Here is a 27,945-nt window from a genome sequence, read left to right as displayed (position 1 = left end):
TTTTGTAGTTTACTGGAAAAGTTTATTATGATAAAATTGGACAATTGTTAATACATCATAATATAACATGTACTGTAGCCGTAGTATCAACATACAATTGTACACCTCCAAAAGACATCAAAAACAGTGATATTGGCTGGACGCTTGTGATTCAAGAATATTAATTCAGCATGTGTCCTATAAATATATATATATATATATATATATTTTTAAATCACAATATAAAAAGCAAAGTAATACATCATGAACATCCGCTACGGTCCCAAATCACTGTAACAAAGCACTGTTTCAACCACAGTATTTACCATTATTTAGTCAAACAATTTTACTGAGAAAAGTCCTGATGTCAAATCAGAATGATGTACCCCAAACAAAACACATCGTTATCCGCCAAACGTTTAATGTTGAAGCACAGGTCAGCTTTAATTGATCCTTTGGATCCCGTCTCTACTCCTTTAATGTTTAAGTTGTTTTGGAGTGACTGCTTATGTTCGCTTAGCTATTTAGTGTGATGAGTTCAGAGAGTGAAAAGCATTACCATCCAATATTGGCACAGAGAGAACAGAACAATTAGCCAACACATTATGGCTAAATGAAATATTTACTTCAGATGCTATTTATAGTTTTGGTTCAGTTCAAAGGTGTTAGTTAATTTCTTAATGTAAACGCTTTCTCTCTGTAGGTATAAACTGTATTATGAACACAGAAAGGTAGACTATCTGTTTTTCATTGTCAATCAATCTCCTTCTCTGCAGTTGCATGGCTTTTTAAGATCCCTATATAATAATAACATGACGTAATCTCTCCCCACCGACAGATACAACTCCCTGTACTTTGTGACAGCACTTCCAATCCAATGCTGAATCTACGTACATGTTGTTTTAGCTAATTAAATGCATGACTCAGATATTGTGTTTAAGAATGATTTGTTTTCCTTGGTAAGTACTATTATGTAAGATAATATGAATGACATGTTCATTCACCTTGAGGGCTTTTCGTGCTAACTTGATGTAAGTAAGCCACGTGTGTGTACATTGTTGGAACAATCACGTCTAATATGACAATGATTGATTGATGATGGTTGACTAATGATGGATTATGCTAATGTTGTCAGATGATGCTGAAATTCACTGTAAATCTTGGTGCATGTTCCTCATTTCCCTCCATTTCTGCAGTTATCATCATGTACAGAGATAGATACACACCGTTCTTGTGTCAAATCACATCTTCAGAGAGTTGCTCTTAGATAGTGAACTGTCTGTGTAACAGAAGATGGAGGAATAGAGCATATGTACAGAGTGGCTGTCCATTCTTCAGTTCCGTAAACATTCATGAAGCAATGTTTTATTTTGGTGCTGGGCTTCCCTTCCTTTTTAAGAATTTGAACTTTTCAAAAAAAGGTATGAAGAATATCATAAGATATGTTCAATTCCAGTTCCTTGTTCCTGGAAAAGCAAAGTTCCATTTCACGAAAACACACAAATATACCAAGTACAACATACTGCACTTCAGTAACAGTACAGAGGAACTAAAGGAGATATCACTTAAGAATACACAGAAGTATTCAGAGAAATGTGTAATCAGTGTTGTATTTCCTTCCAATGCAGCATAGAGTGACAGACGTAAACAGAAATGAAAAATAAATGTATCTTTTTATAGTTGTTTTTTTTTTACACTGAACTCCGGCTCTTAACTTCAACTGGGGGACTGAAGTTCATCCTCTCCTCAAAGGTCGGCCTTGCAGTAAAACAAATCCACACAGCTGCACAGTCTCTGTCTGGTCTGGCCGTCAGAAGGAACTATGGCCTACTGAGTTGGAAGGAATAAAAGGGCACTTTGTAAAAAAACTTGGGCTGCAACATGTATCTTCTTTTCTGAGAAGACAGATTACAGTCAGTCATAAGTCATCCTCCTAGCTCCCACCCACAAACAGTTCAGGTGGTGTGTTAGGATTCACGGTCGCTGTCCTCAGCCCCGTACATGTCAGCCAGTTTCCTGAAGCGGGGCCCCCAGTCACTGAGGTAGTTGTAGTCCTGGTCCCCTTCAGAGGATGCTGACTCCAAGGAGCTCAGAGACTCAGCCACTGAGCTGGTTCCCTCGTAGGCATATGTGGCCAGAGAGTCATAAGGGGGGGCGGTGGGGTTACTGTCGTTATCCTGCACCCGCTGGTTTATGAAGTCCCGGACGTCTGCGTTGTCCCGCGACGGGATGGCTGTCCGTCTGATAGGGGGGTACAGAGTGCCCGACGGGATGATGTCCCGCCTCTGCTTGCTCTCCTCGATGGCCTCGGGGTTACGCAGAGCCCCGATGTCGAAAGCCTGGGTGTCCTCCTCTCCGCCCCCCTCGTCATTGTAGCTGACCACATTGTCTCGCACGTCCTCTTTAGAGATGATCAGAGGCTCCTTCTTCTTCTGCCTCTTCAGAGCAGCAAACAGCACTATGATCACTGAGAGATAAACAGGGAGAAAGAGACAGACAGGGACAGAGAGACAGATGGGACACAAAGAAAGAGATGGAGAGTCAGCGTTAGAGAGAGGTTTGCTGTTCAGGGCTGGGTGATTTCATATTATCTTGCTGCTCATGCTGCAGTGAACACTGCATTAGAACACGGCCTGCATCATGCATCCACAGCCAAGTAACAATTTAGAAACGACTGCAGTAGAGATGCTGAAAAATGTTTTAATTCCAAGATCGCAATGAGATTGCAACTACTAACTTATAAATAACCAAGAATGGTGCCACATTTTAAAGCTGCTATATGTAACATTTTAGGCGATCCGACCAAATATAGAAATGTAAGTAATGAATGTCATTCTCATTGAATGCAAGTCTAAGAAGTAATAGATCTGATCTATGTGTGCTATTTCTATGCTTCCCGTTCTTAAGTTTAGTTTTTGCGTCTTTTACTTTTGTTTTTGTAGACCAGCATCAAACAGCTGAAAATACAATGTTTTGGGTTATTGTAAATATATTTATTTAGATTGTACAATGATTCTCTACACTATACATTGCTTATTTTGTCACATAAACTGAAATGAGGGTAACTTTTAGTATTTTAGAAACTACGAAATGTTGGAGAGATTTCTGCATATTGCACCTTTAAATAAATGCATTTCAATTACACTGTATATGTAGTTAATGGTGCTGAAGTAATATATTGGGGTAATTGCATTCCATGTTGTATTAAAGTAACTCCTGGTGTATAACAGGTTAATTTTACTGCCAGTCCTGTTGAATTACTATCCTGTCCACAATCTCAATCCCCTCAGACTTGTTTTGATCCTCTATATATACCACTTTTACTGTAGACAGCCAAGAGTGAAATAGGCTATCTACTGGGAAATGTAGGGCTTTTCTTATAAGCACCTGTGTGTGTGTGTGTGTGTGTGTGTGTGTGTGTGTGTGTGTGTGTGTGTGTGTGTGTGTGTGTGTGTGTGTGTGCGTGTGCGTTATACAGAAGGGGCTACACTATAACCTGTGAAATGTCTTATTAAAGATATATTTCCAAACAGTTTGCATACATTAATATGAATGACTAAATTGGAGTTGGAGATGCGTCAGAGACTGACGGACCGACAGACGGACAGACGGACGGACGGACCGACCGACAGACAGACAGACAGCTATACTCACTGAGGAGGATGATGACACACAGCAGGATAGCCACCAGGGCCCCGGTGCTAAGTCCAGCTGAGCTGGTCTGGGCCTCGGCGTTGCACAGCTCCATGTTGCCTTCGCGGTCGCAGGTGCACACGCGCACCGTCAGCGTCCCTGTGCTGCTCTGCATGGGGAAGTCCCCGTCCGTGATCACCACAGGAACCAGGTAGATGCTCTTGTGCAGTTGGCTGTAGCTGGAGCGCCGGGTTAGGACGCCAGCTGTGTTATCTAGGGAGAGAAACAACATACAGTACCAGTCAAAATTTGGACACTACTCATTCAAGGGTTTTTCTTTATTTGTTATTATTTTCTACATTATAGAATAATAGTGAAGAAAGCAAAACTATGAAATAACACATATGGAATCATGTAGTAACCCAAAAAGTGTTAAACAAATCAAAATATATTTTATATTTGAGATTCTTCAAAGTAGCCACCCTTTGCCTTGATGACAGCTTTGCACACTCTCGGAATTCTCTCAACCAGCTTCACCTGGAATGCTTTTCTAAAATGTCTTGAAAGAGTTCCCACATATGTTGAGCACTTGTTGGCTGCTTTTCCTTCACTCTGCAGTCCAACTCATCCCAAGCCATCTCAATTGGGTTGAGGTCGGGTAATTGTGGAGGCCTGGTCATCTGATGCAGCACTTCATCACTCTCCTTCTTGTTCTTCTTCACTATAATATCAGGTGATGACTGGTGTGATAGAGACCCCAAAATATCCTACAGTACAGTACTCACCGCCATTGTCTTTGACTGTGAAGTTGCCTCGGTAAGCCCCCTCCATAGCCAGACTAAAAAAGAACTTGTGTCCACCCACCGGGTCATCTGCATCCACAGCACTCACCGTCTGGATCTTCTGTTTACGGGATAAACAAACAGATTGATAAAAAACAAACAATCTGTGTGCTCTCAGATAGCAAGAATAGTTGTAAGGTGCTCTTTGGTTCCCCCGGTTTGTGACATCAGAGGAAAAATTGGAGGCTAAACTTCTAGGATATAGACCATCTATATAGACTAAACAGATTGATATGTTTATTTAATCGGTGGCAATAATAACCATTGTGGAAGATATATTGTGGATGATTTTATTGAGTCCTCTCAAGGGACCTTGCTTGGTAAACAGGAGCACAGCAAACACAAACACCTCAGTGAATTTATGATTATGAATAATGACAGAGGGATGAAGGAGGGATGAAAGGCGAGGGAGTAGAGGAGAAGGCGTGTGCTGGGCACCTATTTAAACATGCCCTTGATGTGTGACAGCTACTGTCACCTGCCTTGTGCTGCCATGATAGATTATCTCATCAGCCGCCTCACAAAGTAGACTCTGGAGACCAATCACTACCCCAGAGGACTGCAGTACTCATCACAATGCTTTATCACCATTTACATACAGGAGTATTCCTGGGCATATACTGTACCTATTGTAGCACCTCTAGATGTCACTAGGATATGGATGTAATTATAGCAGCGAGAATAATAAAATTATGTCAATCTATCATGGGATGTAAGTGGAGGATCCGTGTTCTGTACCTGTCCAGCCTTAGTCTTTTCACAAACAAATGTCTCGTAGAAAGAGGCGAACTTTGGTGCGTTGTCGTTGACATCTAGAAGACGGACATAGACTGGCACCCAACTGGTCTGCAGAGGTTTGTCTGTGTGTTGGAAAACATGCACATCACAACAATGTATAATAATTTGCAATAAATAATTATGTATGATTTTAGTTTTTTTAATGTTTCAACAAAGGACAGAATATAATCATTGAACTCCATAGACTTGGTAGAATAGTTTGTTTTGTGAATTCATGTGCATGATAAAGCTGAGAAAGACTTACTGAACTCTGTTGCGATAACAGAAATGTTGTGCCAGGCAGCTTCTTCTCGGTCAAGAGGTCTTATGGTAAATATGGACCCATTCCCAGAATGCACGTTGAAAAGCCTGTCTAGATCAGTACGACGATCAATGGAGTACCTGTAAAATAGGCATACAAATATTGATACAATAACAAATAAAAGCATGGACTATTTTCTTCCATTCCCCTACAACTTCTATTGCTGAACTTGACAACCCTTTTGCAAGGAATTAGTCTTTACTGCCCTCTCTGTGCATTCACAAAATTATTCTGAATACTGCACACCCCGGGGATCTGTCCTAAACAGCCAATGGGACTTAAATCACTCTATTTTCCTCCCTTTCTTCTTTACCCTGACTGGCCTGGAAGGAAAACAGCCCTGAACAGAGGCCCAGAACAGACCAGCCCTATCAGTTTGATCATCCAGCGGATTACGCAATGATCTAATTAAATGTATCCTGGAATGCCCTTTCAGTATATTTCCATGAGGAGTGGTAATTAAGGGACTTTGGACATTGATAAGAACTCACTAAAAAAGTGTGTGCGCGTTTGTGGAGATGAGCAAAACACACAGCTTGTCCTTCACTCATTAGTCTTTCTATGGACACAACGTATTCTCGACTCCAAATTTAATGAGATGGCCGATTCAACTGTAATCATTCAACTTTTTTTTAAAATACTGTAACACAACCTCTAACACTCATCAAATGACCCCTGATACAAATGATTATAACCAATCTCCCCATGACCTTGGTGTGGGTGGTACGTACAGGAGAACTGAATGGGTGGGCTGGAGGGAAAACAAAGCAGTGCTCTAACTAACCTGACTGGACTGTTGTATCCATCCGGGTCCATAGCCCTGACAGACCCTACTGCAGTACCCACGGCTGCATCCTCCTTCACCTCCATCATGTAGCTGGCTTTCTCAAACAGAGGAGGCTCATCCACATCTTCTATGCCGATCCTGACTGTGGCCATGTCCTTGGTGGGTAGGTACCCCAGGAAGCGAGTGTCCAAGGTCTGAGTGTTCTGTACCTGGATCTCCAGTGTATAGGATCGGGTCTTTTCATAGTCCAGCGGCTACAGGGACGGGGACACAATAGAACAAAGTAGATGACTCATGTTTTGTAATGATGCAGTACAAATGCATTTTGATAATAGCGTTTCTGATGGTCTAATGGCCTCAGGCCTATCCAGGGCTGATAATAGGGTATATATGCCTTATAGTTGTGGCTGACTATCTTTGTCATAACAGATATTACCTTTAGAACTGTAATGATGCCTTCCTGTGAGTCTTTGTCCGTGATGACATCGAACATGTCCAAACCATCCCCACTGACAACACTGTAGTACATCTCCGCATTCTTCCCAAGGTCTTTATCTACTGCGTTGATTCTCCCAACTGGGATTCCAGTTTTTATAGACTCTGGAACGCTGAACTGATATATACCTGGAATCACAAACAGACACACATACTGTATGTAAATCAACGGATGTTCTAACAAATTAACTTTGAGATGCTTCATATTAGACTATTTGCATTTGTAGCATTCACTCCCATTTCACCATTTGTGTCAATAATTAGGTTGGAGAGTATAAGGAAAGTGTCTCATGAAACGGAGCCAAGAGAGCCTGGAACCATGAACAGAATTGCATAAGCTTGTCACAAATAGAAGAGGTTGTTGGTCTTCCTTTGGCATGGTGAGTGAGTGTTTTTTTTGTGCCAGCTTCTCCTCAATACTTCCATGTTTCTGATGCTAACAAATTTAACAATTCAGATTGTTAGGGAGCCTGTGAGCCTGTATCACGGCCCTCCAGCAGTGTTAGTGGTGAATTAAACTTGTGCTCATGGTGACCAATTACACCGTTTCTGTTTCCCCCTAGCATGGTGCTGACTGGGGGTGTAAGCCTCCTGCTGCAAGGTGTCATCAACTGACAAGGTGGAGAGAGAGATGTGAGAAGGCATATCTCACACTGTGTGTGTGGAGTGTATCAAAAGTGTTTTTCCCCTTTAGTTTCCACCATCCAACCACTGGACTTTAACAGAATAGTAATGACAAAAGCAATCTGTCAAAGTCAAACAGATTCCGGGATGTTTCTCATTTGTGTGTGTGTGTGTGTGTGTGTGTGTGTGAGAGAGAGAGAGAGCGCATGAGAGAGGGAGACACTCAGTATTACGCTGCTCATCTAATCAGGATTATCAAGCTGATTCACTTCGTGGGACCCGGCATTGCAATTTAATCACAGCTATCCCTGTATAAGATGGACACACTTACACACACACACAGCACACTGACACTACCACTTTTATACTAGGACTACTATGAATACTTCAACCACCAGTATAATTCCAGTCATTGTGCCTCTACTCACTCTGAGAGAAGCGTGGGGGGTTGTCGTTGACGTCGGTCAGGGTGATGTTGACTGTGGTGGTACCAGTTAAGCCTCCCCGTTGGCCCGCCATGTCCTTGGCCTCAATCACCACCTGGTAGTGCTCCCGCTTCTCCCGGTCCATCTCTCCAGGCCCCAGGGCTGTCCTGATGATACCTGAGGACAAACCAGAAGAATACAATATTCATGTGTCACATAATATAACCATGTATTGTTAATGAGTTAGCTAAGAACATTTATCCTTCTCTGGTCCTGTAGGGATTACTCATGGTGCCACCATGCCAAACAGATTTAAGTGATGCGGGTATAGTTAGAGTGAACTCATTTATGTGCATGTCCTTTATTTAAATACTGTATCGGCAACTACTATAGTTACAACTGCCAATGGGAATAATGTAACTAATAACTGTTCTGAGAAAGAAGCACCTCTTGCAAAGAAATGGTCACCACAACCGTTTCACATTGCTAAGACCTTGTGCTTGGATTTAATGAGAAACATTTAATACGGGTATGTAACCTAATTATTTTTATGGAACAGTAAAAAATGGCAACCGCCCCGACCTTCCATTAGATAGCACACAAGACCATCTGGCCTGGCTTGTTTTGTTTCTGTGAATGGGTTCTATCATCTGCAATATAACTGTTTTCAGATAAACCCTCAGAAACACCATTTTTTTCCTCCAAAGCTCTTAGGATTTCATGTCCTCTGGTGTGATGGGGACATCATCTTCCATGTCACATCAGGGATAAACCATATCGTTGTTAAGCCACACAATAATCTGCCAGTTGGAGGCTTTTATTGTTTCCATTTGTTTAAACACAGAACGAGCGACAGGATGTTCCAGAGTGCACATTAGAAATGATTAAATGTTTCAGTGTACTTTGGAAAATGCACAGGGGGCTGAGGAGAATAGCAATGGCCCTGGCAGTCTGACTCTGAACATTACATTACCGTATCTCTCTCTCTCTCTCTTCATTGTAGTAATAATTGCTTTGAGGAATAAAAGAGCATTGCTGGTGGTTCCAACAAACAAACAGACGGACAGACAGACCTGTGTTTGGGTCCACAGAGAAGTATGGGTGCCCCTGGCTGATGCTGTATCGTAGTTTAGCGCTGTTCCCGTACATGCTGTCATCTGCATCCGTGGCTGTTACCTGGGTGACTGAAGTACCTGAGAACGGAAGATAAAAGCTGAGGATGAATATGAACTCACATCAACTGTCAAAACCATTCATGCTTCAAAGAAAAGCAAACAAAATATTTGACACTTTAAGGCACCATTGACCTTGAAATGTTACTGATCTTTAATCATCAAAGGTTAAAACATAAATTGAAAGGTCATGTCAAAAGTCAAATTAAAGTGAAAGAGCACATACCTATATTAGACCTCTCAGGCGCACTGGCAATGTAAAGTTCCTTTGCGAATTTAGGCTCATTGTCATTGATATCGTGAAGTTTAACGATGAACTCTGTCTCAGGCTCCAGTTTCAGGCCTGTGTTCTTGTTGACTACGGTGGCTCGGAGGGTATAGAAGGCCTTCTCCTCTCTGTCGAGTCTCTTATTGGCATGGAGGTCACCATTGTTTTCATCAATAGTAAATATGTCTCCAGCCCCGTCCCCGGTTAGAATGTACTTCAGGGTTCCATCCCCCTTGTCCATGTCAGATTGAAGCTGCCATAGAAAATAAAAAGCACAGTCAACATATTTGTCTCCTTGGAGAAATGGGGCCTGAAGTCAGCAAGGCAAATACCAGATGTATACTACAGATGTAGGATCTTAATTTCATCACTCTTTTGATGCTGAGAATGTTCCAGCACAGCAGGAAATGCAAACTTGTAGTGTATTCAAGGCTTAAAAAGTCTTCTAAAATCTAATTTCCACTTTAAAATGTGAGACTTGATTTGCCCTAGTGGAAAATCTATCAACCCCTACAAAAAATGTTAAATGAATTATAATCAATGAACGAAGATCTGTTTCAGATCAAAACGTTGTCACTAAATCGGTGAATTGGGAGCCTTAACAGTGTGCGGGGCTTCATGTTCTATACTATTAATTATAATCTACATAAAACATTTTGTTTTACCTTTATTTAACTACGCAAGTCAGTAAAGAACTAATTCTTATTTTCAACGACAGCCTAGGAACAGTGGGTTAACTTGCTTGTTCAGGGGAATAACGACTGTTTTTTTTACCTTGTCAGCTCAGGGATTTGATCTTGCAACCTTTCAGTTAGAAGTCCAATGCTCTAACCACTAGGCTACCCAACGCCCCATAATAATAATGAACATTTCCTGTTGCTGTAGGATTATTTTACTACTTTAGCAAACTGGCTTAAATTAAGGTCCTACATCTATCTGTATATACTATTCAACAACTGCTTTTAACAGACCTAGGGTTTATTCCATATAAATATTCCAGTCCATTTAGGGATTGGACTAGCATGCCAATGGGGAAACTCCCTCTAATTTAACTGACAGGAATAAACATGGAATTGACCCCAACTCTGGAGGTCAGCTTGTAAAACACCAACAGATTTACAGTTTGCATTAGATGGTGTGACAGTTGATGGGTTGTGAGGAGGAGTGTGAGTGACAGGTAGGGTAGGTGACGGGTGCTGATGGTGAGTGACTCATTCTGTCTTTCCTTAATACGTTCTTGCTTTGCTGACAACATCTTGATTTGTATTTGGACTAAAAATTTAAAAGGTAACGATCCGGTTTCTCTGTACCAGCATACCTGGCTTATAAAGGATATACTGTATGTTATTTAGTACACAAATTTAATACCTACCCATTTATCTGTCAAACAGTATATTACATACCTCTCCAGGTCCTTTTGTCTATCTAAAATGCTAGACATTATACAGTAGTACACCAATCCAAACAGAGGTTCACTGAATTAATTAGTGAACATCCCAGTGCACTCTCAATGCCCTCTTATCACTGTCATTAAAAACACACAGCAAGTCAGGTAATTGTCAAAGTACAAGGCAGTCTCAGAACATGCACACTTGAATGAAACAGGAGTTGACAATGATCGAGGGAAAGAAAGGAGAGAATCTTTGAAAACGAAGAAAGCCAAGATGGTACGAAGCCTAGATATGACAAAGGATGAATGATTGACGCCTCCCACAGATGTCTTAGAAAATCACCTAAATCCAGCATGTAACACATAATACCTGCAATTCCCCTCTGAGCACATATGTTCCTGTCTCATCTCATCTCTTATTCCCATGCCTCTAAGTATACATTATGCAAATTTGAGCAATGGGCATAGCATGGGGCTTTATCCTCTACCATACTCAGTGTGTGTCCCATCTTTACTGCATCACACTTATATGCATTTCAACAGTGCTATAATTATGTTTGTGGTACACCTAAGCACATAGGCGGTGTTCCATAAGGCTAAGGGAAGCTAAGTTTCTCCTGAAATAACCTAAATGAAATGGCAAGTTTAATAAACAAGTTTTTCAATTAAAGTTATTATACAAAATGATTGCAACCAATAGAATGTTATAATGTTATATATAAACAATCATCCCAGGTCTGCAGATTTTGCTGCGAAGAGAGAATCATTAGATCACTTGTTTTGGTACTGCCCATATGTAGCTTGTTTTTGGTCACAGGTTCAGGAATGGCTGAAATAAAATGCAACATTTACTTGGAGTTAACTCTGTTGGGTGATTTGAAAAGTCATAGTAAATTGATCAATGTAATAATACTCTGAGCAAATGTGTTTATCTTTAACCATTGTGTCTGTGGGACCCATTTTCAGTGTTTACGAAAATAAAAATGATACAATTAATTATATTTTAAACCTGAGACTCACTGGCATTGGCTACTTTTCTGTGAAGAACATGTAAAATAACATACTTTCATTGAGTGCACACTGTGCACCCCCCTACAGATTTATATTACATAAGTGGATTTCGGTTTCACTGGACCCGAGGGTAATAAAAGTGTGGAAAAGTGTGTGTGTAGGTGAAAACAAGTAAAAATTAAACAAAAAGGTTTGCTGTGTGCCTTCACTCTGTCTTCTTCCTCCCTGGGCCTGCTGTTTCAACACAGCACCAATAACCTGTCTGTCTCCCTGCCTGTCTGCCTGCCTGTCTCCCGCTTTTCTCGCACTCTTTACCCTTTGTAGTGTGTGAAACTACACAATGTCTTGCTGGACCCTGCAAAATGTTATTACAATACATTATTTTGATACATTGTAAAGAATTCAGTATTTTCCCATACTCTACCAAAGCCAGGTGCAAATTGGGGGAGGGACACAACAAATAAATAGCTTTGCATGGCTCTTTACCTCTTTACCACAATCAATCAGTATGGCAAAAATCATCTCTGCTCAGAGGGCCTTAGACATTATTTTGCAGAGAGAAAAACTAGTGTGGAAGGAGCATCTTCCACAAATATGAGGATCATGTCTCTGTCAATTTGGAGTCTGACAGTGAGTTGGAAGAAGAGGATGAGATTGACAATCAGCCAGCCCCAGGACCAGCCGTCAGCAGCCAGCCCCAGGACCAGCCGTCAGCAACCCGCTAATCAGCAGCCTGCAGGAGGAGAAATATGGATGTCAACAAAATTGTGAAATTGAATGGTCTTGTTGCCCAAGGAATGAGCCACCCCCCGCATGGCTGCCAATGTGATGAGGATGCAACCAGGGCCGACGCTGATGGCAGTTACTCATGTTACTCATGTTACTCATGTGCAGAACATAAAGTCTTCTTTTGAACTGTTCATCCTAGACACCATCCAGAAAATCATTATGGAATTTGTGTCATACGTGCCAAAGAAAGTAAAAAATGTGGTACTCATGCTGCATAGGGATGAGAGAATCTGTGGCCAGAAACATCAAAAAACAGAAATCATAATGGATTACAATGCCACAAAAGGAGGGGTGGACAATTTAGACAAGCTGGTGACTTGCTACAGCTGCAAAAGAAGAACCCTACGCTGGCCACTTGTGATATTCTTCAACATCTTGGACATCTCGGCGTACAATGCGTTTATCAACTGGATGGCATTGAACCTAGATTGGAACAGAGGGAAGCTCCAGAAAAGAGGGCTCTTTCTCGAGGAGCTGGACAAGGCATTGGTAAGACCTCAAATCCAGAGGAGGCAACATATCCCAAGGACCCCAGCTTCTGCAGCAATCGTGAGGAGGATTCAGGAGGAAGATGCTGGTGTCGTAACCGTCCGACCCACAGAACCAACAACTCCAATACCAGAAGTAAGTGTGAGTGATGTTGTTGCATGTGTATGTGTCTGACTCTCCTACCTTGGCCTGCTATAACTATATATGTGAGTGAGTGAGTGAGATGTTAGTAAAATTGCTGAACTAAGTGTTTCCATCATTCTAGATTGCAGCCGGTAGCAACAAGAAGAAGCACTGCAATGTGTGTGGACCCAAGAAGGACAGGAAGACACAGTACACATGCATCAAGTGCAAGAAATACATTTGCAACACACACACACACAGTAAAACTCTGACCCTCATGTGGTGTGTAGACCAGCCTTAATTTGTTTTCAATGGGGCTCATTGATCATTTCCACAAAATACTGTATGTACTGTAAAATTTGGTCTTCCACTTTGTTCAGTAAAAAGCAATAAACATCAATAGTGATAAACATTGTTTCATGTATATTTGTTCAAGATAAACAGGATTTATTCCATCCATTTATTTTTGTTTACAAAACTCAAATTTGATCAAATAAAACGAATAGCACTTTTATTGATATATGTGATCTAGCAGAGGTAAATGGCAAATATGAACCATGTATGCTGTCTATATTTCTTGTAATTGATATAAGTCAACATCTAAGTATTAAGTATTTTTACATAAATTGTTATGGCTGTATTGTTTTAAAACCCCAATAATATTGTGGGTCCATCAGACCTGTGAACATTGGGTGAATAACAAAAACATGAACACCACACAACGGTTAATTTACAATCTGTAGAAACTATGAGAATAGAAAGGTTCAGAACTTTTGTGAAACTTCACAGCTCAGTGGAAAAATATATGGCAGCTAGAAATCAATACTGGATGGTCTTCAGAGATACAGTTGAAGTTGGAAGTTTACATACTCTTAGGTTGGAGTCAATAAAACTAGGTTTTTAACCACTCCACAAAATTCTTGCTAACAAACTATAGTTTTGGAAAGTCGTTTAGGACATCTACTTTGTGCATGACACAAGCAATGTTTCCAACAATTGTTTCCAGACAGATTATTTCACTTATAATTCACTATATCACAATTCCAGTGGATCAGAAGTTAACATACACTAAGTTGACTGTGCCTTTAAACAGCTTGTACATTTTCAGAGAATTATGTCATGGCTTTAGAAGCTTCTGATAGGCTAATTGACATAATTTGAGTCAATTGGAGGTGTACCTGTGGATGTATTTCAAGGCATACCTTCAAACCCAGTGCCTCTTTGCTTGACATCATGGGAAAATCAAAAGAAATCAGCCAAGACCTCAGAAAAAAATGTAGACCTCCACAAGTCTGGTTCATCCTTGGGAGCAATTTCCAAACGCCTGAAGGTACCACGTTCATCTGTACAAACAATAGTACGCCATGGGACCACGCAGCCGTCATACCGCTCAGGAAGGAGGCACATTCTGTCTCCTAGAGATGAACGTACTTTGTTGCGAAAAGTGCAATTAAATCCCAGAACAACAGCAAAGGACCTTGTGAAGATACTGGAGGAAACTGGTACAAACGTATCTATATCCACAGTAAAACGAGTCCTATATTGACATAACCTGAAAGGCCGCTTTCCATAAAAAAGCCAGACTACAGTTTGCAACTGAACATGGGGACCAAGATCGTACTTTTTGGAGAAATGTTCTGTTGTCTGATGAAACAAAAATAGAACAGTTTGACAATAATAGCCATGGTTATGTTTGGAGGAAAAAGGGAGAGGCTTGCAAGCCAAAGAACACCATCCCAACAGTGAAGCATGGGGTGGCAGCATTATGTTGTGGGGGTCAATGGCTGCAGGAGGGACTGGTGCACTTCACAAAATAGATGGCATCATGAGGGTGGAAAATGATGTGGATATATTGAAGCAACATTTCAAGACATCAGTCGGGAAGTTAAAGCTTGGTCGCAAATGGGTCTTCCAAATGGACAATGACCCCAAGCATACTTCCAAAGTTGTGGCAAAATGGCTTAAAGTCAACAAAGTCAAGGTATTGGAGTGGCCACCACAAAGCCCTGACCTCAATCTTATAGAACATTTGTGGGCAGAACTGAAAAAGCGTGTGCGAGCAAGAAGGCCTACAAACCTGACTCAGTTACACCAGCTCAGTCAGGAATGTCAGGAATGTGCCAAAATGCACCCAACTTATTGTGGGAAGCTTGTGGAAGGCTATCCAAAACGTTTGACCCAAGTTAAACAATTTAAAGGCAATGCTACCAAATACTAGTTGAGTGTATGTAAACTTCTGACCCACTGGGAATGTGATGAAAGAATTAAAAGCTGAAATAAATCATTCTCTCTACTATTATTCTGACATTTCACATTCTTAAAATAAAGTGGTGATCCTAACTGACCTAAAACAGGAATTTTTACTGGGATTAAATGTCAGGAATTGTGAAAAACTGAGTTTAAATGTATTTGGCTAAGGTGTATGTAGACTTCTGACTTCAACTGTAGATGGGAGGGGTTGTGGGTAGATGATGAAGGTTTGGACTAAAAACAAACAAAAGATAACTAATTTTAAATATACTATCCGTGAAATGTATGTAGTATGTATAAACTGGAAGTCAAAGCCTAATTATTGTTGTCCAATAGTTTACTCAAATTAGGGGAGGATTGGCAGGGTCATGGGAAAATAATAATGAATCAATATATATTTACAAATGAAATATTAAAATATAATATTTATAAAAATCTATATATGGGGGGGTGGGAATTTATGCAGACAATTACATTGATAGAAGCCACAATCTATCTAGATTAAAGCTGATCTACCCCCCCCCCCTCCCAAAGATGGCTTCTATGCCAAAATGATATATCCTAATTAGCCTCCTCCTGTCTATACAGAAATAAATGGATTCATTCAAAATATGCTACTACACCATAAAGCATGATTTGGAGAATCAGAGGAAGGGCCGTAAGCCTATTAGATAGTTGCAGATAATGTCGTGTTTATTGATCTGTTTGTCAGTTTCAGCAGAGTAGAGGCTACCCTGTAATTAAAAATATTCTGCTAATGTCTCCAGTCATATACTTTTGATTGAACCTTTATTTTGATAGAGAGTCAATACTGACACCAAGGTCTCTGATATACTGTGCATTTGGAAAGTTTTCAGGCTCCTTAACTTTTCCCACATTTTGTTACGTTACCTTATTCTAAAATTGATTATTAAATTGTTTTTTTCCATCAGCAATCTACAATCAATACCCCACAATGACAAAGCAAAAACAGGTTTTTAGAAATGTTGGCAAATTTATAAAGACTACAAAACTTAAATATCACATTTACATAAGTATTCAGACCCTTTACTCAGTACTTTGTTGAAGCACCTTTGGCAGCGATCACAGCCTCAAGTCTTCTTGGGTATGATGCTACAATCTTGGCACACCTGTATTTGGGGAGTTTTCCCATTCTTCTCTGCAGATCCTCTCGAGCTCTGTCATGTTCGAAGGGGAGTGTCGCTGCACAGCTACTTTCAGGTCCGGGCTCTGGCTGGGCCACTCAAGGACATTCAGAGACTTGTCCTGAAGCCACTCCTGCATTGTCTTGCCTGTGTACTTAGGGTCGTTGTCCTGTTGGAAGGTGAACCTTCGCCCCAGACTGAGGTCCTTAGCGCTCTGCAGCAGGTTTTCGTTAAGGATCTCTCTGTACTTTGCTCCGTTCATCTTTCCCTCGATCCTGACTAGTCTCCCAGTCCCTGCCGCTGAAAAACATCCCCACTGCATGATGCTGCTACCACCAATCTTCCCCATAGGGATCGTGCAAGGTTTCCTCCAGAAGTGACACTAGGCATTCAGGCTAAAGAGTTCAATCTTGGATTCATCAGACCAGATAATTTAGTTTCTCATGGTTTGAGAGTCCTTTAGGTGCCTTTTGGCAAACTCCAAGCGGGCTGTCATGTGTCTTTTACTGAGGAATGGCTTCCGTCTGGCCACTCTACCATAAAGACCTGATTGGTGGAGTACTGCAGATATGGTTGTCCATCTGGAACTCTGGCGTTCTGTCAGAGTGACCATCGGGTTCTTGGTCACCTCCTTGACCATGGCCCTTCTCCCACGATTGCTCAGTTTGGCCGGGTGGCCCGCGCTAGGAAGAGTCTTGGTGGTTCCAAATGTCGTCCATTTAAGAATGATGGAGGCCACTGTCTTCTTGGGGACCTTCAATGCTGCAGAAACTTTTGGTACCCTTCCCCAGATCTGTGCCTCGAAAGAATCCTGTCTCGGAGCTCTATGGACAATTTCTTCGACCTCATTGCTTGCTTTTTGCTCTGACATGCACTGTCAACTGTGCGACCTTATATAGACAGGTGTGTGCCTCCCAAATCATGTCCAATCAATAGAATTTACCACAGGTGGACCTGTTTTTTCTTTGTTATTATGTGGTATTATATGTAGATTGATGAGGAAAAATGTGTATTTAATCCATTTTAGAATAAGGCTGTAGTGTAACAAACTATGGAAAAAGTCAAGGGGTCTGAATACTTTCCAAATGCACTGTAGCCTAGGCCTACTCCACTATGCACTGCATCGAACAGTCTTTTTTGCGAACAGTGATTGAGTTATATTATTAGTCTAAATTATGACTATCCAATTTACTCATCACTTTAGAAATAGTAAGATATCTTACTTACAAGTCTGGAAATGTGATGATGCATGGAATGCTTTATTATAAAGGTAAATTTCTATGGCGACACACGTGCGATCTTAGCCTGAACATCTATAACACACAACAAGGCTGTTCAGTTCCATCAGAGAGGACAGAACAGTCAACATCACATGTGACAGATAACATCTTATTATATGCATGGCAGCACAGAGCCAGGCTTGGTGGAGAAAAAAAAGAGGGACCTGACAAGGTGAATCATTTTCTACAAGGCATATGGAAATAATCCACCACATAGCGTTGCTCCACTCCCCAGGGCTCCACAGAGTAACCTAACGCAAGACTAGTGGTGGTGGCTCCAGAATAACTTTCTCTCCTACTCTTTCTCTCCTCTCTTCCTCTCTCTCTCTCTTGCTCTCTTTCTAGTTCTCTCTCCCACTCTGCGTTTGCCCTTTTTCCTCTACATCCTTGATCATCTCCCTACATGCTCTGTGAAGCTGGGTCTCGCTGTAAGAGCCTGGAGGGTTACAGGGTACAACAGGGTACTACAGGGTACATGGCCTCAGTAGCTCCAGTATTTCTTCTATCTCTAGCCTTCTAAAACAGGCCCCCTGCAGTGCTGCAGGCATCTCCACGTCTAGCTACTCCACAATACTACTTCTGATTCATGGCTCTATCTGTTGTCTTCTGAGATCTGAGGTAAAGGTGGCAATGCATGCTGTTTTTGTACATCAGAATATCCCAATGCTTGTGGGGGGATATAGTCTTAGGTTTATCTGGCCAGAGACATTGATATTAGGGTTGGGTGGTCTCCAGATGTTCATACTGTTCCTGTACCATACCTGGGTATATGGTATTACCGGCAGTGCTATGTTGTTCTTTTACGCACAAATCAAATGTAGGCAGCAGGGATCTTGATCCAGGAGGGGATTGATTGTCCCTGCTTTAACCAAGAAGCTTGATCTTGCAAGCTAGCCACTTATCTATCAAGTTAGCAAACCAAATGCATAGCAGAAGCCCTGAGCATAGATAGTTAACTTGGTCAAACTTCATGTGTATAGTCTGGATTTTCCATCTCTAGATGCTCTACAGATGGTCATACTATCAAAAAACTATCTATTAATTAGCAACTAAAGTTAGGGTAAGGGGTAAGTAGATAGTTCATTAGAATGTTACTGATAGTCTGTAGAGCATCTACAGATGTTCGATCCGAATAAAGTGATCCAAACAATTTTTGTGCGGTTTTGAAAATCTTACCACCTGTATTTCAAAATACCCCAGTATACATTATATACGGTATACCACCCAAGCCTAATTGGCATTTGATGCTCTGGGAGATTTCTCAATATTCATATTATCTTTGTGTCAAGGCCGGAATTCAACAGTTGCAGACAGTGGAGTTTTCCCCACACACTTAAGTGCATGGCAACAATAAAACAAAAGAAGACTAATGGACATACCTTGCCAATGTACTGCTTATCACTCCCAGTGTACTCTTCCTGTAGAAAGAACTGGTTCCACATCCATCCTCGTTTGAAACGTTTCAGTATCTTCCCTCCCTTTGCTCCATCTCTGTCCTCCTCTCCTCCCATCTCTAACACAGTCTTTCTGCTAATAGATGTGGAGTTCACATAAAGGGACAAGCACGCCCATATCATGGTCAGCAAGCAAGTCCTCATGGTGGAATTGTGGTATTTGCACAGAACGCCAATCCTCTATCTGCACTGGTTTTTACGTCCTTTAAGGGAGCTGGGCTTCACCCTCATAGTCCTCTTCCTTGATGGCTGTGTAGAAACCTTGCGGAGGGGAAGATGAGAAACAATTATAGGGACATACTTTCACTCTGGAGATCATTTTGTTTGCCATTGCGGGGTATCATGATGTGAATACAGAAAATACAAACAATGCATGAAAACAAAAAGACAATCGAATAATGCTATTGAAAAAAACTGGAATGCCATTGATTTCAATAAGCCTTTAACACAGAAAAGACTAAAAGGAGTTTGCACACTAATCAATGAATCGATAGTCCACATCCCCATGAACTGCTTTATTTTAGAGAACAGAACACTTACAGAGCCAATATGTCACTTATGGTAATGTCCTTTTCTGTATCTACTGTGAACACTATCTGCATTGGTGTTATACAACCTAATAACATGCCATGCTGACCAGATGAAATATAAACCACACACAGACAGACGCATCCTGCTACCAACTTCATCTCCAGCAATCATCAGCTGCTTCACTCGTCAAGCCATGCCTCGGCCCCTTTTCTACTTATCAAGGAAATTGCCAATGTGATTGCAGTGGAAAGGGGAGGGTAGCGCAGATGTATTTTCTATTCAGTGAACTTCTGTTTCTCCCTCTACGACTTGCGGTCTACAGTGTCGGTGCTGGCATTAAGTGTGTGACTACTCATCAGCATAGAAAGCTAAGGGTCAACACTGCTTCACTGATGGTGACAGGGATGGATGCAGAGGCCACGAATCAGTTAAAAGACATAATTAAGATGGGTGGATTAACTCCTGCAATCATGTCGTTGCTTTTCTACTGCTGCCATTCAACCTTTCAACCTCTCTTCCATTAGGGCCATTATGCCTGCTTTATGAATTAGACTAATTGAATAAGGTACCAACAGATACTAAAGTGTATTGATTTGCTGTCAGAATCAGTCTGGTTTAAAGGACCCCAGGGGTTTGTAATTGTGTGCTAAGGTACTGGGGACCGTGGGCTGGGGGTTCTTACTATATGTTCAGTTGATGGGATTAATCCCTGTGTATATCAGTGTGGAAGTGAGGCCTAGAAAACTGCAAAGTAGAGTAGTGGGACTAGCCTAGTGAAGCACATTAGTCAAGGCTCCAGCCCAGCCGGGAGCCATTTGCCTCAGCTTTGTGACCTGTTAAATCCCTTGACAGTCTCTCGCTGGGGGAAGTCACCTGGATCTAGAGTGTTTTTTTTTACATACTATATCAGAGGACACAGACACATAGCTTCCCATACATTCCCTCTACAAAATGTCTGCTAATTCATTGACAGGTCCTGCTGAGAGACAAGGGTCCATGCAGTGCAGCCTGAATATCAACTTGTGTGAGATGAACGAACAAGCCAGTGGTTAAGATTCACTGGAGCCTACCTCTGTACGTTAATAAAATAACACATTAAAACCACCCAAAGTCTGCTCAATATTATTATATTATATTAATAACACATCATATTTATTTCAGAGTCTGTATTCTGGATGTGATACATCTAATATCTGTCTAAATGCATCCAATATACAGTACCATATTAATGAGTATTACATTCATAATACAGACTCAGAAACACACAATCTTCTATTTTGGACAACATGCCATCTCATGTCACTGCAACACAAACCTATTAGACCATCTAGTATGACCTTCAGGTGACATGACACTCGTAGTCTCCCTGCTGCCTTTAAAGCCTTGCATTTCATGGCAGGGAGATTTAAAGGGGAGGAGGGCTGTGCTGTAGGGTGTTGAAGAGTAGTGCGGGGTAGGAGGGTTAGAGGGGGTCTGACAGGCTGTGGGGAGTCAGCGGGGGGGCGGGTGGAGAGCGAGGACCAATAGACTAGCAACACCTGTGGGGGTGACAGGAGTGAAGAGCTGGGCTTAAGATTGTGTCATGTGGTGGGGGTGAGAACCCAGCGCAGCAGCTCAGCCCCTTCTGTTCTGCCACCCTGCAGACAGCCTCAGCTACTGCCTTAGCCTCAGCCACAGCGAGCCTTATGAGACTGCCTCAGCCACTGCCACAGCGAGCCTGATGAGACTGCCTCAGCCACTGCCTCAGCCACAGTGGGCCTAATGAGTCCCACAGGAGCAATTAGAGGTGAAGAAAGGAGAATGTCAGCCCTGGGCTGCCTGTGTGTGAGAAGGGAGAGGAGGTAGGCGGTCAACAGGTGAAAGAACTGCTACAACAACAGGGCAGAGCAGCCTTATAAAGGCACCTAATGGGTGTTCCTGTGTCACAGAAACACACACACTGTCTGCAGACAACTAATGAATAAGTTCTGGAGGTGGAACTATCAGCTGTTGACTAACTTTTGGAACAGTTTTAATGTGTACTGCATTACAAAAATGCATATGAATTTGGTATGGTACAGCAGCTAAGGCTGATATAAAATAATAGCACTAAAAGCACCCAAGGCCAGAAAAACATGTTTTTCTATATATATTCCACAGTATCCAACTTCCCTATAAAAAAAGGTATGTCTGGAAGGTAAATTGCATTTGGGTGGTGGATGTTAGGAGGGGGGCTGCTATCAGGTTGCCACCACTCGGAGCGATAGGCAGCCAAGCAGCTGACTGTCATTCCCCAGGGACCAGTAGGCCATCAATACCTATTGATCTGTCTGTTTAGGGAGGGGAGTCTGTCTAGACTATAGACTTCATGATGCCATATTATCTATCACTTTGCTTGGCTCTGCTTGCAACACTCTTTGACTTGTCTGCTCTAAGTGATAAATATTTCCTCCTCTCCTGTAACATCTGTTATTTCTTTGACTTGTACCATTGAAAACAAAACAATGAGTGAGGTCAGATGATTAATGATAACCTGACATATCTTATTCAATATAGCAATCCTCCCTTCAGAAAAAAAAAACATATTTGCATTGAGCAGTCTGATTTGAGCTTGTACAACTATCATAGTGCATTCTCTGAGTAGAGAAGACTGTCACACAACATGGGTGCTAATCCCTACTCCCATCTCCCCCTCTCATCTCCCATCACTTACAAGGGTCCCAGTCCCTCCCCACTCCCACTATAATCTCCCCAGCAAAATGTGTGCACTAATCTTAACTAGAGGAGATTAATAGATGTTGAGTGTGTGTGTTTTCCTGAATGGAACTGCCATGTGCACCAACACAATTACTGTCAAGGAGCGTCGGTCGCCGTCATGCTCATACCAGATGGGACCTCTTAATTAGGTAACCAGAAACTAGGCATGAAGTGATTTGGAGGCAATGCTCATTACATTGTGCCACCTCTGATTCTGTATGTATTGGTCCTGTTTCCATCATTGTCTTTGAATGGCGGGACACATGTCAGTTCCACACCATTGCACCTACAGAAGCTCTTCTTACATGATTGCATTTTGAGGACAAATAAATTCCACCCCAACATAGATGTCGGCTAACAGTTTTCCAGATAAATACATTTGTGTGTGTTTGTGTTGTTTAGACCTCCCAAAGCTGTTTTGTTTCATCAATCATCCATGCGTGTGTAGTGGTTCATTGCTTTACTGTTGGATACTAAAGAAGATAACACCTTCTTAACCTGTGTGTGTGTCTTTTATTTATGGCGTCGTCGTCAATGGGGCTTCCTGTGTAACCCAGTGTCTCCCAGTGTGTGTTGTGGGTGGCTGTTTTGGTTCCTCCTTGGAGGAGGAGAAAGTGTGAGAACAGAAGCTTTATGGTCTGCTTGTGCAAAGACCCAGCAGGAGTCTTCAAGTCAGAGCTTTTCCTCCACCATTGTGGCCAGGAACTGGAATGTGGCTGCCTCTCTATTACAATGCAAATGTGCCAGCGTCTGGTGGAGCTACTGTTTATGTGTGTGTGTGTGTGTGTGTGTGTGTGTGTGTGTGTGTGTGTGTGTGTGTGTGTGTGTGTGTGTGTGTGTGTGTGTGTGTGTGTGTGTGTGTGTGTGTGTGTGTGTGTGTGTGTGTGTGTGTGTGTGTGTGAGAGAGTGAGAGGGCCTCCCACTGCGCACACACTGGTTGAATCAACATTGTTTCCACGTCGTTTCACTGTTTAAAATTACATTGAACCAACATGGAATAGACACTGAATTGATGTCTGTGCCCTGTAGGCTTGTTCTATGGCCGTGTTCCAGCTTCCCTAATGAACCATGAAGGAATCATGACACTGCTAGCCATTGCCAAAACCATAGGAAAATAATTACATAATATTATTTAATTCAAAACCACTGTCCATATTCAACCAACTCCTACTGTCCTCATGCAAAAGAAGAATTTGTCTGGGAGTTGGGCCGAAGAGATATTCAATATTTAAAGTGTAAAATGTTTGACCTTCCACTCCCTGTTCCATGTTAACAGTAAACACCCACACATGTCAGAAGGGGGAGCAGCATTAAGACAAATCCCCTGGGAGAAAGCAGTGCAGTGGGAAGAGGGCAGGGTCAAGCACTGGATGACCCCCAGAGGTCAACATGTGTCATCATGGTTAAGATGTATGTGAAAGAAGCACTGGCCATCTTGAGTTATGCCACAGGTTTGGTCAATAAACTACTTGATGTTAGGCCTTACTGTATACACAGCTACAGTAAATGTCTTGCAAATGGTCAATAGGAGAGCAAATACCTCAATTGCCTCAGTTAACACATTGCAGCTGATGGATACAAGGGTTAAACTATAGCACAAAATAAACATTTAAACATTGCTTTTCATGTTTACCAACACATTTTCATTCTTTCCCACGCTTCTTAAATTCAATAATTGAAATGGCAGATACAACGAGTGTTTCTGAAAACTTAGCTGCCGTTCTCATAGAGCGACTGGGTCCATTAGCAATTATGTTTCAAACTAGCTTTCCTACATCAATGCCCTCTTTTCAAATCTCTTTCTGTGAAGTATTTTCACCTTCAATTAAGCTTGACAAAGCCTGAGAACTAACCAAACAAATAAAGCTAACATTTATAATAGAAAGAAAAGATTGTGTGTGGGTATGACACCAGCGTGCGTGTTAGCCTCAGGGTGGGGATTCTGCGCTGGGGAGAAATAAACAATCTATTAGCTTTAACAGGGAAAGAGCTCCTCTCTATTTCAAACACCAAACTCACATTTACAGCCAATCCTTCAATGATACAAAATAAGGCCTGTGGCAAAGAACACTTGTACTAGAGGTTACAACTCTCAATCAATAACAAATCGATGGGCTTGTTTTCATAGTTGGTAGTACACCAGCCTATCTGAAAATAATACATTCATTCCCATGCCTTCACTGATCTTTGAAGACTATTTATTGTATTTTTTCGTGTGTTAAATGTACAGTAGTGTTTTCAGTCCATTGATAGATTATCATGGGAATGTAAGTTGTTATTTTAGACTCTTTTTGTCCTTGTTATTCCAGGTACAGTAGTGTTAAAAATCAAAGAGAGATTTAATGACAACATTAGGCCTTGTTATAGACATGCTGACTGCTGATAAGGCTCCCTCTCAAGTAAGCTATAATTGCCATGGCTGTCAAACAGTGCATGAAAATGTTTGAAAAGGGGCATAAGTTGTCTTCGAAAGACAATTTAATCCTTCTATTCCAGGCAGAAGAGCCGATTTGTTGTCAAGAGTAATTGTTCATTTGAATATAACAATTCAACAACTCATTATAGCTCTGCCTATGCTATTCAATGGCTTGGATACAGTACATTGTTCTCAGAAGATCAGTATTCGTGGTGTCATCCCAAATGTCAGGAGTTTGATCTATAAAAATATCACAAACACCTTTATAGGTAAGTTCCTGTGCAACTGATGACAGACCTGTGCTAGTCAATGCAATCCAACCTCTCGCTAGCTTGACAAACACATGGGACAATGGCCCATTGTCAAATGAGGTGACACACAAGCTAATTGACATGGAAAACTATTTACAAACTCAAGGTACATTTGCATACAGACCTCAAATCTTTTCAGTTCGATTATACTGTTTGACAAGTGTGAGTGCACTCGGATTACGTTGTGGTAAAATAAAACTGCTGACGGATGATGTGAATAAAGAATAGGTATTCTGAGAATACAGCCGATGGCATGTACTATTCACACTCACTCACAATAACACGTTTAGACATGTAATATGAAAGTAGTTAAGAAAAAGTATATTCCAAGAGACACATAGGTGTGAAAACATGACTGTGTGATCAATATACCCATAAAGGAACATCCATTCCTGTGTGATCAATAAACCCATAAGGGAACATCCATATGGGAACATCCATATGGGAACATCCATTCCTGTGTGATCAATAAACCCATAAGGGAACATCCATATGGGAACATCCATATGGGAACATCCATTCCTGTGTGCATGTTCCTCTGCGACCACATGAGGGCACAATTAAAGAGATGTGTGAATTTTCCAAATGAGACTCAATTGGAACACCTCACATAGTGGACATAGAAATGAATCATAATTCCCTATAGTGAAGGGTCACATAATTGTTTTAATTTAGGTTTAAGACAGTGGGATAACCAATCCTTTTCTACTGGAGTAATTTGTGGAAAGCAGTTTGATCCAAAGGTCACAGTGACCTGGGTGGCTAGTGGGAAACTAGCGTAGAGCAGGGCTTTCTATAGTTCTGGAGACACTCAGAATGTTGAATGTTGGGTATATTTACAACATCCACACAACAGGTCATTTATAAGATAATTATCATCAACCAATAGTATTGCAAGCTTCTTACAACAGCATTTCAGTATTTCAGGCTTCTAACATTCAGAGAAATGGTTTTAGACCCCTGTCTTGGTACAGTCGGCTATGCAGTACGATGTGCTCAAGAAAGTGTGTTAATAATCAGTCATCAGAAACACATTCTTATTCATGAATACACACCACAAAAAAAATGTTTGACTAATTTGAACAGGCTAATTGGTCTTTAACACAATTATTTATTTATCTTAGTCATTAAAAATGCTATTTGGCAACCACCTGGAATTCATGGGTTAAATAGATTCTAATTATTGCTGTGGAAAATAAAGGGCAATGTTTTGCCTTGTATTTTCATTTTTTACATAATTTATCATTCACAAGCTCCTGGGGCATGCTCTGCACATGGGACATAGCAGTCTGAGAACGGTAAGATACAGGTGTCTTGCCTCAGCTCTGACTAACGGGTAGACTAGACTTGGATTTAGGGTAGCACCCACATCTACATTAGAGTATGTCCAGGTCCACAGCAATAGAGCACCAGTGTCTAAACAATAAATAAAACAGTACACACCAAGCATTTCTAATAGGATATACAAAAGGTTTACACTGTTGGCTATGAGTGCTTTACCACTCTACCAATACAATGAGTGTATTACCACTTTACCAATACAATGCCACTATAAACAGTAACCTACAGTAGTCTACTATATCATGAGACTTCCCATTACAATTCAACAAACATGGCCATCATAATCCATTTACTCTAAAAAAACTATGATATTTTACGAGGGAGCCTTGATTTAATTCCCTGACATGTAATATGAAACAGGAACCCACACCTTGAGCCACCCGGTGCCAAACAACACTATCACTAAAGACACAACTGCCACTAACAATAAAAAATAAAATAGATAACTTTAAATCGGATTAAATTAAGGGGTCTGATTGGATCATGACAGACTATACCGGGAACACGAAAATATGCAGCTTTTTCGACACATAGCAAGTGCATTTTTATTTTCGAGAAAACATTCGGGTGTTAGCCTGATAAGATCAATTAGACCAATTTATGAGATAGTTTCATTCTAAATGATCAAATGAAAGCAACTTTGTTGAAGTTATAAGCAATTTTTTTAACAAACTGGAGGAAGCGCAGCCTACCGAACAATTGAACACATTAAAGTGCTATTGTAAAGGACCGTCAAAAAGACAATATTTCACGACCGCTATTTCAGCATCCACAGTTAAATAAAACACATTGGCACTTACCACGGTTTGATGTAGCAGAAAGTTTAATCAAGGTGCGCCTGTGTGAATCCGTTGTATGCGACCGACACACTGAACACGGAGTGGTCTCTCTCTCTCTCTCTCTCTCTCTCTCTCTCTCACTCTCTTTCTCTCTCTCCCGATGAGCATCTCTCCCTCTGGAAGTTGTCGGACCTTAGCTGCTTCTGATTGGGTGTCACGCGCTGGTCCACGATTAAAGGGACAGGCTGAGGTGAAAATTACGAATTCATCACCGATATTTACGAGGGGTTTTTCCAACCTATTTTCGACAGGGGCACATATTTTCCCTCTGAGCCATTCTAACAGGATACTGTTCTTCTCCTGCCTTTCAAAGCTGATTAACATCTGAAAATAAGTTCATATTCCACAACCACTGAAACAATTAAATATTCTAAAATAGCTTGACAATGCTTTGAAAATGTTTCGAGAGCATTTTAATAACGAAGTTTGTTATTGCATTGGACAAAATGTCCCTCTGTGCCTATATCTACACAGCTGCTACCACTAAGTTTAGCCACTTATTGTCAGATATCCCAT

At 41.2% G+C, this 27,945-nt stretch overlaps 1 protein-coding gene across 1 annotated transcript; it reads right to left on the bottom strand.

Annotated features, from left to right (window-relative positions):
- On the bottom strand, positions 1-27,564 carry LOC109872226 (cadherin-6-like). The gene is made up of 12 exons (XM_020463387.2): positions 27,391-27,564; positions 19,181-19,516; positions 9,283-9,577; positions 8,958-9,077; positions 7,888-8,061; positions 6,777-6,964; positions 6,338-6,594; positions 5,497-5,633; positions 5,193-5,314; positions 4,398-4,515; positions 3,634-3,885; positions 1-2,446 (listed from the first exon to the last, which is right to left on the bottom strand). The coding sequence occupies exons 2-12, from the start codon at positions 19,397-19,399 to the stop codon at positions 1,947-1,949; spliced, it is 2,382 nt and encodes a 793-aa protein (XP_020318976.2). The 5' UTR covers positions 19,400-19,516; positions 27,391-27,564; the 3' UTR covers positions 1-1,946.
- Positions 27,565-27,945: the final 381 nt, after the last annotated feature.

Source organism: Oncorhynchus kisutch, linkage group LG27 (genome assembly GCF_002021735.2).
Source record: "Oncorhynchus kisutch isolate 150728-3 linkage group LG27, Okis_V2, whole genome shotgun sequence".
NCBI lineage: Eukaryota > Metazoa > Chordata > Actinopteri > Salmoniformes > Salmonidae > Oncorhynchus > Oncorhynchus kisutch.
The sequence above is the reverse complement of the archived record's forward strand: the minus strand, read 5'-3'. Positions and strand labels throughout refer to the sequence as shown.

Bases quoted from the DNA above. Each gene is read 5' to 3' on its own strand.
- LOC109872226 (XM_020463387.2), bottom strand. From the start codon at position 19,399: ATGAGGACTTGCTTGCTGACCATGATATGGGCGTGCTTGTCCCTTTAT. The intron at 8,062-8,957 runs GTCTGTCTGTCC...GTTTGTCCTCAG, and splicing joins CTCTGTGGACCCAAACACAG to GTATCATCAGGACAGCCCTG. The intron at 2,447-3,633 runs GTGAGTATAGCT...TTTATCTCTCAG, and splicing joins GTGTGTCATCATCCTCCTCA to TGATCATAGTGCTGTTTGCT.